Source organism: Amphiura filiformis, chromosome 6 (assembly GCF_039555335.1).
Source record: "Amphiura filiformis chromosome 6, Afil_fr2py, whole genome shotgun sequence".
NCBI classification, from domain to species: domain Eukaryota; kingdom Metazoa; phylum Echinodermata; class Ophiuroidea; order Amphilepidida; family Amphiuridae; genus Amphiura; species Amphiura filiformis.
The window spans coordinates 67,308,723-67,320,518 of NC_092633.1; the positions used below are offsets into that span (position 1 = coordinate 67,308,723).

Genomic DNA, 11,796 nt, shown 5'->3' on the forward strand with positions numbered 1-11,796 from the left:
CTGACAATGTGACTTATAAAGAAGATCATGCGACTAACTGACTGACTGACTGTTCAAACTTCTCTGTGAAGGGTAGTTTAGACAGCCATAAAACATTACTGAATGATTGACTGTACACAAAGAAGATGGACTCCCAAAAGAAGCTATTGTTTCATTTTTATCAGTATGCTAGCATTTGGCAAAATATTTTCTTACAGTACATGGCTAAGGGCCATCTGGCAAGGTTTGGGCAGGCCCTCAAATTGCTATTCTATATCTAAGGGAGTAGCATTATCAGAACATATGCATGCAAAAAAGCAATTTGTATTCAAACTTGGCCAAAATTTCTTGCAACAATTTGGTCTACAAGCTTTTGTCATGTATGCACTGATATTTTGAGCCAGCAACACCCCACTCTCTCCTACACATGGTAAACCTATGGCTATGTCTAAATCTACACAACTGCTTAACTTCTGACAAATATACATACAAATAAAATCTACTTGTATTCTACCAATAAATATATAACTAAGTATGCTCTGCTCTTAATATAGCCGAGTAAAGATTACAGTACACTGATTGCAATATTTTCAAATTACACAATAAATTACCTTGCCAAACACAAAAACATACACTCCAGACACACCCCCACACACCACACAAGACATAATACACACGCACACCCCAAAACAACATATATACAATCACACTTTATCACTCTCTATCATTTAATAATTTATCTATCTTATCATCTATCTTGTCCAGTTTGTCTTCCACCAAATTCTGCCGATAGTGTAAATGTAAGAGTTTCTCATCCACATCCGCAACTGTTGCTCTCATCGACCGCCTGAATAAACCAAATACCCTGTATCCTATGTAGATAGTGATGATGGTCATTGATGCTATTACTATGTTGTTTGCCACAAGAGAACATAAATACATGCATAGTCCTGTAAGAAAAAAGTAAATAACATTTCCAGTTAATTACTACAATGTATAATAACAAAAGTATAGTCTGTATGTCTTCCTCGAGGCAGTAATTGTTTTTTATTGTATCTCTAAACGTAATGATAATAAGTGTATAAAAGTTTTTTCAGAAAGCAAATGGCGCAAGGAATCCAATTAGCATAACAGATTCCTGCAAAAATGAATAGTTTTTGAGAAAACCACAAAATATGATTTTACTTCACTGCCTCGAGGTAAGTATACGGACTTGTATGAAAGCCTTATGATTTTAAAGACAATATAGATGAATTAACTCTCATCAACTCCCTTCCTTGTCATGATGGATAAACAATGTTTAAGCAATAAACACAGGGATGTACTTTCACATCATTGCCAATGGCCAGGGTTGCCATAGCCAAGATTTGGTAGCCCAATTGGGTGACTTTTCAAGATTTTCCCTACAACTTTTGATCATTCCCTGTTGCATAGAAAGCAATGGTTAAGACACAAATTGAGCCGGTTTTTTTGAGCAACTTTTCTACAAAGGTTTGAGAAAAATTGGGTGAGTTTTCGATTATTTGACCCACAATTTGGGATGAAAAAAGGTAGAGTAATTCTATGGCATTTTGCTAAGCAATACCAACTACAATAGGCTTTGAAGCCAGTACTATTGCACCTACCTATTAGTACAACCAACTGTGTGAGACACCAAATTGGCCCATATAAAGCATGTAATACAAGAGTAATAGACATGACAAACAAGCAGCTTCCAAGAGACATCATATGGTAGGACAGATAACCAAAGATGAACCACACAACGAGTAGGAATCCTGCCAGAGTGGTAGAGTCTATCTCTTTGCCCTTCTTGCTCAGGTCACCAACTGCAAAATTTAAAATGACAAAAAAATACAATACTACCTGTTTAGACATGACCGTGCTAAAATGTGGTTGTAAAAAATAATTGAAGCCAAGTGAACAATTTTTGGTATGCAATAAAGGCTGTTGGCCTTTTCCGCAGGATCCGCCATCTTGTGGGTACTGCCGCTGTGTGTGTCATGCGTTAGACATTACGCCCCCGATTACGAGAAAGTCGCAGCGTGTGACGCACCTCTTCAGTCAAGCATCAATGCAGTGATCTTAGCAACAAGGCACTACCTCTATTTTATTTATAAATCCTGTCTAATAGTTACGAATTCATTCAAAACGCACTGAATCACTGTGCTAAGCTATCTCACCTCGTGAATAACATCTATTAGATCTTCACTAACTATACACCATTTGACAAGTGACATCATTGCCCGGCAGTATGCGCGGATTGCGCGCAAATTATGGCAATTTCCATTGTTCTTTGCCCAGCAGTGTGCATACGCATCGTAGTTTGCTCAGGGGACGTGCATTTTCGCCCACCACATTTCATATAGTACAAGAAAGCCATTGAACAGTGTAGCGGTTCGTTCAAGCATATCAATAGACCAGTCCCTCACCTTTGTTGATAACCAATGAATGCAATGATGTCAAGTGAATGCTTATATAACACCACAACAGGACCTTTTCTGTTTTTACTTCTGAATGCAGTAAATAATAAAATAAGATATTGATAAATAGAAGAATTGTAACCAGGTTTTACTGACCTCTGACATTGAATAACTTGTAGAGTGTGTTGTCTATATACTGGGCTATATCATCACTCAGTTGCCCATTAGCCACTTTGCCAAAGAAACTTTGGCTCTTCTCTCCAGCACGCTTCCATGACTGAAAGTAACAAACAATTGAAAGGTATCACTATGATTAGTGAGGAATCATAATCATGTATGGTAATCTTAAATGCTAACAAAGAGCATAATTAGCCTAGTGCAATGATATCTATCTGGCATCTGCTAATGTAATATTACATTCATTCATTCATTCATTCATTCCTTCTTTCATAAATTCATTCATTCGTTCATTTTTTCACTCATCAAATAACAAAAATAGAATACATAAAAAATCATAATACAAAATGTGTGAGTGAACTAGAGTACCTAGGATAACCCAAAAAGCCTTTGCAAATGAAATCGCAATTCCATTTCAGACCTTACAATAAAGGGGTAAAAGGAAACAAAAAACATTTGAACAAACAATTCAAAACATGCACCACTAATTCACACAGCAGATAAAATTAAAGCCAAAATAGATCTGACTTAGGATACATTTACTTCTCTACTGTATCACTTCATTCATGTTTTAAAATGGTTTTAGAATTGTGAAGAAACTGTTGACAAAATAAATCAGAATGTCAAAAATGCGGAAAGAAAAAACTTTTTCTGCAATTTCCAAAAGTAGGGTCTACATTCTTTTGTAAAGTGAAAACTTTTCCAGATGTTCAAGGTTACAGTCGGTTGGGAAAGGACTAGCAAACAATTGTTTATGGGCCTAATCTATCACATTCCCTTGATCACAGCAGGTTTAATTACAAACTTACCTTTTGAGCTTTGCGGACCATATCTGATTTAGTAAAATCATCCCATGTCTCCTTCACACTGTCTACGACTGACGCATTTATTGTCTTGACATTGTTGCACAGAATCAACACAGTTAACACTGTGAACAGGAAGCCACACTGCAGCAACACACACCGTCTATTGTCAAACATGCTTACTTTTCCGATTCCAAACTAATTTGACAAAATGGTAAACCTGAAAAACAGAACCAACAAACATACCAAAAATGAAACCAAAATGACTCAAAAAGATAATTGTAGATATTGCCATGGTAATACCCGAGTGGTATTTGCCCCCACCACCCTTGTGAGAAAAAGTGCCAATAATTTTTAATGTATCTCTCTGATGTATTAAATATGTCTCTTGGCAAATTGCCATGCATCCTGAAAATGTTAAGGGGGTACTACACCCCTGGCCAATTTTGTGCCCATTTTTGCATTTTTCTCAAAATTATAGCACATTGGTGACAAGTAAGATATATGTATATTATAGGGGCAAGGACTACAACTACTGTACTGAAAATTCAGCAACTCAAAGCAAGTGGTTATTGATTTATTGATCAAATATTGGTTTTCCCTCATTTTTGACTGTAACTCCACAACTGTTGTCTGTGCTGAAATAAAATGTCCAGTGCAGTAGTTGTAGTCCTTGCCCCTATAATATACATACATGTATCTTACTTGTCCCCAATGCGCTACAATTTTTGAGAAAAATGCAAAAATAGGCACAAAATTGGGCAGGGGTGTAGTACCCCCTCAAGGCCAGAGTAATGGAAGACACATTCGTTCACGCCCGAATTTGAGATTTCTTGATATTTATCAACACTAAGATGTATTCTTTCACTTGAAACTGATAAAATACAACTTGCTAATATTTACTCGTACTTTTGCTTGATTTGTTTCACTCTTTTCAACTCTAAAAAGTCACATGGCTCAAGACAGCTTAGTAAATTGGCGGGAAATAATGAGTCAGAAATGCGCTGAATGCGAAATATTTTGATTACGCTGCGATTCGCTTAGCGTGACGTGGCGCAACTCTGCGCGTATGTCCAACGCAGTCTAGGCGCATTCGGTTTGTTGTTCACGCCAGCAGCAAATGTGGTGTAAACAAAACAGAAATTTGCAGTCAAAATGCCACTTGGATTTTTTAATTATTTTGAATTTTGGCGCACTGAAAGCAGACATTATAGATTTATTGGTGCAAAAAGATGCATATTTAGACCATGCACCAGATACAGTTTTTACAAGCGTGAAAGTCTTACCGTTTTAAAATATAAGGACGTTTTGTGCATAATTTTGACATTTTTTTACTAAAACGTCGATTTCTCAGAGTTCATTTTTAACAATATTGCACGATTTTTGTGACAAGATAGCTCGAAAAATATGCAAGCAAAAGGTAAACTTTTTGCACTATCGTTTAGAGTACATCAAAGTCTAGGGAAGGTTTTCTCATTTTTTCAAAATATTTGTTTTCAATAAAAATATACACCATTATGTTCAATTTTAGCTTAATAGAGTGACAAAATTGCTTTTTTTCACATGTTTTTTCAATATTTGAAAAAAGAGACTTAATTTCAAAAAAATTAAAAAACCTTCCCTAAGTTCATGTCTCTTCTTCATGAAAGGCTAACTGAATCTTTTTTACTCCTAACGGACTTTTTTCTAAGTTGTCACAAAAAACTTGTGGTAAAAAAGTGAATTTTCGTGATTTTTTCAAAAATTCGAGATTTTTGAACAAATGGGATTCACCATGGGATTCCTTGACTCATTTCCTTTCCAAAAATGTATAGTTTTATATACTTTTGACATACCAATTCAGAAATAATGATGCTCGAAAAGGTCCATGTTCTCTCCCATTACTCTGCCCTTAAGTCTCTTCATTGTTTGTTTTGTGGATTTGGGCCCCTGCCTCATGATACAGGCTTGTCCCCCCCCCCCCTGGAAAAAATCCCAGCTACACCACTGGAGTAGGGGGTCTGCACAGATGGGGAGATCTTGCGCTGGTGGGGGGAAATGTAGTTCTGACAGACCCAAACCACTGTCATTGTTGAGCAATGAACTGAAGAAATGTTTCCACTCCTTGAGAAGTTCTTTATCACTTGAAGGAGCTGTCCCATCTCTCTTTTTGACTTTCACATTTTGCTTGGTGTTCATTCCGGAGAGTGGATAAATTTCCAATTAGCAAACATGTAGCAGTCCCTTGGCTTTTACCCATTCCCATCCCAAAAATATTTTTTTGAGGGAAACTAGGGGATGCCTTAGCTCAAAACAGGAAAGAGTTGGGTCAGTAATTCTTCCCTGTTTGGGCAATCTTGGTGATTAGTTGTCATACTATAGACGCGTAGTAATAAACATAAAGATTAAGGAAGCTGGTTCCTGCTTTGCATATATCATGCAAAATCCATTTTCTTTTCTATTGGATACCTATCAACTCCAGCAGTCAAGTTAGCTCAATCGTTTTTTACTTTAAAATGAAATGTCAAGAAGCAGTCAAGTTAGCTCAATCGTTAAGGCGTTCGACTATAGTGCGAGAGGTTGTGGGTTTGAACCCTGGCGGTGCCTAGTATGCTCTCGTGGAAAAATTGAGTTAGCTTGAAATTCCCTGGACAAGGAACTTACTGCTAATTGTCTCGTTGTAACCCGTCATGTAAACTCGGGAGCTGATCCTGGTTGCGATGGTTATTTGTGGAATGTCTAGGGTGTGCGCTCTTGTAGCAGCAAAGTCCCTGATTTGTTGTTAAATGGTTTATGGAATGATGTGGGGCCGTAGTGGTCAGCGACAGCCTGTAAAGTGTGCTGAGGCTTGTGGATCAACGTTTAGGCGTTGTGCCCAGGTGCGTAGCGCACTATAAATCACTGCGCTTTCTTTCTATCTGGGGAAGCATTTTGGAAACCTTAGCTTCAGATCCAAATACTTGATTAACCTTCCCTATGCAATAGTTCAGTGGAAATCTTATCAAGGGTGTGAGTCACCACATAATAAAAGAACTGAAAAGCTGAAAACAGCCAGCAAAAAGCTGTAATTTGGGAAGATCCTATACTTTTGTACAAATCAAGTGTACAAAAAAAAGAAGCTGAAAATCAAAACTAAAAAAAGCTGAACTCTCACACCACTGAAAGTAATAAATCACAGCCCTGAAATCAATAAAGATTTAAGGGGTACTACACCCCTGGTCAATTTTGTGCCTATTTTTGCATTTTTCTCAAAAATTATAGCGTATTGGTGACAAGTAAGATATGTATATTATAGGGGCAAGGACTACAACTACTGCACTGGAAAGTTTATTTCAGCACAGACAACAGTTGTGGAGTTACAGTCAAAAATGAGGGAAAACCAATATTTGGTCAATAAATCAATAACTACTTGCCGTGAGTTGCTGAATTTTGAGTGCAGTAGTTGTAGTCCTTGCCCCTATAATAATACATATCTTACTTGTCACCAATGCGCTATAATTTTTGAGAAAAATGCAAAAATAGGCATTTGAAAGTCTGAGTCTGTCTTCCCTTTAAACCATTACTCTAAATAGTCCTTAGAATGATCATGCAATGGTTCAGTGTCCAGACTGTATCATCTAGGAAAGAATTTGATTTTTTTTAGGGAAGACCGAATAGAACAATTACCTCACAATTAGCCTAACAGTTGTATAAGAAGTTTCTGGGTCTATGTGACAAATAGTCACCTATATTTAGTCAGGGATGGGAGGTATAGGTAACAATAAAAATATACATAGATAGCAACCAGCATGAATTTTTCCCTTTTGGGACCATTTCATTGGGATTCAGGTTTGGGAAGAATCAGGGGAACCCCCCGGAAGGATATGACACATTGCGGTATCTACTAAAGTGAGGGAATAATTTAGATTTTCTGGAAGAATAGACACCCCTGCATAGTAATGAAAGCTTCTCCTTTGGTTGAATTCGCCATAGAAGTGATGATGTAACAGGATAAACTGGTCATGTTTTTTGAGGTGGGACCCAATTGTGTCACATCTTGCAATTTGTCAAAAATCAACTCCTATTTTGTATTTCTGATTATATTTCAAAAAGTTTTCACCCAAACTAGTAAAAGTATACATTTTTAGAAAGCATATATTGTCATGATTGCAAATCTGTAAAGTTTGAGTGGATATACAGGGTGTACCAAAAATATACAGGGTGATTCCATTGAAAAATACCGAAAAAATTTACTTTCTTTACCACTCCAATATTTCTACATAGTATATTAAATTGGAAAATGAACTTGATATTTGGAATGTACACAGTTATTCCTTTCATTAAATATATAGTTTGCACTATATTTGTTAAACCCATTGTGTTATACAGGGTGTGAAAAAAGTTGTAAATTAAATTTTTTAATTTATGTAAAATTTCCCTAAGTGCCATTAAATTTGGAAAATATATTCAAAATAGTTTACAGAATTGCTATAATATCAAATTTAAATATCCAATTCCTATATAGGGTGTTCCAAAAATCAATATACAGTGAATAATTAGTAACAAAGGTACATGTACATGTAGGCATATACATGCACAATTAGCATATCAATAAACTATTTAACAATAAACCAGAGATCAATATATCATCAGATTAAATCCTTTGACTGTAATAATCTCCTGTGAGAAGATTTATTTTATATTTCAAAGATAAAACAATATTGAAATTTATTTCATATGCATGCATACAAAATTAAAGCCCATTTTATTGTATGACCCACATTCCACTGCATTAATTAAAAGCTTGTTAAATCCTTAATTACTAAGTTTATTAAGATTAACTAGGCAATTATTGTTATAGAAAGTTAAACAATAAGATTAACATTATGCAAATGCATTTTTACTTCTACTAGGCAACAAAGTGCATAAATTTTATTAATGAACATCAACTTCCCATTGGAATTACACAGAGCTCCTCCGCTTACGGCTCCTCCACTTCCGGCACCACCCCTGACTAATTAACTAATTAAGCTGTTGTAATTAATTAATACATTTGTTAAATTGTATTTGTTATTAATTCATTAGATTAATAATTTATCTTCAAAATAAGACCAAAACCATTTGTTCATGATGAATTTTGGCAAAAATATAGGAATAAGTAGACAAAATGATTTAGCAAAATGTGACAGCACCGTCTTTTTTAGGGTCCCAGTATAAAAAACATGACCAACTACCATTGCAAAAAATGAATACAATTTTTGAATATATCGCCCTGCACTTACAATGTTCACGCGAACCGCAGGTTCTCGCAAAAGCCCTTTGCGAGAACCTATCCCGCGATTCATGATTGCGAATTTGAACCCCTGGTTCATACATTTGTGCTATATAATGGTGCGCATGATTGGTCGAGAGCTGGGCATAAACAACGTTCATGCCCGGCTACTTCAGCGTTGCTCGAGAACTCTAGCCAAGAATTTGCTCACCGATAGCTTCACATTCTAGGCTAGAGACCATTGCATTCACAATCTAGTCGGATTCGCTGAAGCATGACAAGTTCAGAAGTAAACACAGCCGATCACGACAGGCGATTGCATCAAAAAAGTTGCTAAAATTACACTTCAGCAAAATTTTAGGCTGCCCAAAATAGGCAAACCTTGCTCATAAGATACAGTTGAATCATCAAAATAACTTTCATCCAAATTTCAAATTATTTTTCAATTATCCGAATCAAACATAAACCTCCGGTGAAAAAACTTGCACCGCTGTCCGAACGAAAAATGATAGCAAAGCATTCTAGCATCGAATGCGTAACTATCGTGTGCAAATTGGAAGCTAGAGTTCTCGAGTAACTTCAGCGTGACGATTTTGGTATAGAAAAAAGAATCTTACATCTTAATTTTTGTTATTTATTGGATGGAAAACAATCAATGAATGTTTGGGAATGTACATGTATGAATGGGGTCTGCCTCGGGCATAAACAATCGATGATCATGCCCTCAATTCTATGAATGAACCCCTAAATCACCAGCGCGTACCTAACCTGGACCACAGAGGTAATAAAAAATTCACTTTATATTCCACATACTTATGCACTTATCAAGTCTTTCCCCTGCCCTGGGGGACCCGGGACTAGCGGGGACTTAGCCGGGGAAGTACATTTTGCCAGCGTGACATCCCGGCACTGACCCGATAAAGTCCCGCCTACGGGCATAAATTTTCTGTACATCCCCGCTATGACTCGGCCCCGCTAGCGGGCTACAGTGTGACAATCCCGGCACAATCCCGACCCCATGGGCGGGACTTGCGTTAAAACAATGTACAATCCCGGCTATGCCCCGGCCCATCTTGCAGAGTTTAATATACCTGTGTCGATTATTGAATGAACGACATTATACTATAGGCCTAATAAAAAAAGATTGATTGGATTATTTGGATAGCAGTGATCGTACACAACACGGCCGATTTAATAGTGCATGCCGATAATTTAAAAGACATCGACATGTTTAAGCCTTAACTTACATGCAGACGCAAGGATTTAAACAAAATAAAGTGTTTTTAAAAAAGTAGACTTTCATTTATAGATGCACGAAATTGGTTTTTAAAACATAATATTGGTTACTTATAACAAGTAATTACCCCACTCCTCAGTTTGCTTTGTAGCGCCACAATTGTGAAAATAGTGCATTACAGAAGAGTATGCATGTCAAAATCGGCAGTTCTTGGTATACGGTACCGGTACCGATGTTTTTAATGGTGTGACTTCTTCGTGAAAGTCCCCGCTATGTCCCGCAGTGCGGGGGAAAAAATTGTACGCCCCGGCAAAAGCTCTGCTAACATTCATGAATGATTGGCCCGGCATAGCGGGACGATCTACTGTACATCCCGGCCAAGTCCGGCTAACTTCCCGGCCTGCGGGGCAATGATTTTGTGTACATCCCCGGCTACGTCCCGGCATGTTCCCCGCTATGTCCCGGGTCTCCCAGGGCCGGGGAAAGACTTGATAAGTGCATTACAGGGTTGTAGCCACGGTGGTTTGCGCTGGTCGGCAGTAACCAGTACTCAGCCTGACCGACCAGCACTCAAGGGAATTATGGGTCTTGCCGACCAGCACTAAAAATGACAAATTGTCCTCAAAACACCTGTCAAAAATATATGCCATTCATTACTGTCAAGTAATTACTCTCGGAGTAATTGGCATTCAATTTTTTTTTAGCCAGCACTAAAAATTTGGCTAGCTACAACCATCCCTGCCTATACTGAGTGATGGGCTCAAAGTATAATGAAGTGTCCAACTCAAATTCAAAACACATGGTAACAGGAGTCGATATACAAAATAAAACTTACATGCACAACTCTGATTTTTTTCATAAACATTGGCTGATTTTCACTAAATTTTACATGCACAGGCAAAATTCTACATGCATATCATAGTCGAGTCAAAGTTACATGCATCTGTGCATGTGGTATTTCGAACACTGCATGGTAAACTTTTAGAGAACTGTACATAGACCTATCCGGTATGATGGTTGTATAAATTAGTACTACCATATTAACTACTACTACTAGTACTACAATAAACAAAATACATCACAATGATTTTAACAATCAATGTTACAATACATGAATGTAACTACATGTAGTAGGTAACCTAGGCAAACCTTAGTTAACACATTAACTAGTCAGCGAATTCGCCGAGACCGGGGCCCCAACACAATGCATATTTACATAGAAATTTGAATTTTTCGAGAATAGGTGCTGAAGGAAACCTACATAAATATGTTTTCTATACTTCACTTGACCCAAATATATGATTTTTTATGGTGATAATTAAGTCGCACATGGAATTTTTGAGGGATTTTGATAGCAGTTCCATTAAAAAAAGCTGCCATCGCCATGAGACTAAGATCTAGAAACACCCCCGAAATGCCGTTTTGGGGAATTTTGCTAGCTGAATCTTTTTGATGAAAGTCAATCTTTGACAAGATGTAATTGTAACTTTGCTACGGAAAGTGCTATGAAAAAAAGGTTTTCAGTTTTGGCTTAGTTTACTCAAGGGCTTTAATTTGATATATAAAACGATGCAATTTGATGGCAAATTTGAATTCACCTAGGATACCTACATGTAGGTTCAAAGTTGCATCTATAGGTGTTTATAGTAATAGTATGATTTGTTTTATTTGGATGATTTTATTTGGGTGTATACCAGGGACACCATTATACTTTTTGAGAGAAAATATTTACTAGTACCGGTACTTACTTTTTGAGCAAAATCAAATCATAAAGCCTACCTTCTTTATGCAAGTGGACTAAATCACGGAGAACCATGAGCGAATAATTGATTGACCCAGTCGTGACATTGTTTCTATAATGATTTTCCCTTTTTAGTAGTACAAAAGAACATTTAACTAAAATATCATACAAATGTATACATTTCTTTGGATTTATCATTGACAGTATTT

At 36.9% G+C, this 11,796-nt stretch overlaps 1 protein-coding gene across 1 annotated transcript; it reads right to left on the reverse strand.

Annotated features, from left to right (window-relative positions):
• Positions 1-11,716, reverse strand: LOC140155884 (uncharacterized). Its single transcript, XM_072178882.1, has 5 exons — positions 11,626-11,716; positions 3,386-3,599; positions 2,556-2,676; positions 1,605-1,805; positions 1-929 (listed from the first exon to the last, which is right to left on the reverse strand). Exons 2-5 carry the CDS (start codon positions 3,554-3,556, stop codon positions 694-696), a joined length of 729 nt encoding a protein of 242 aa, XP_072034983.1. The 5' UTR covers positions 3,557-3,599; positions 11,626-11,716; the 3' UTR covers positions 1-693.
• Between the last annotated feature and the right edge of the window lie 80 nt (positions 11,717-11,796).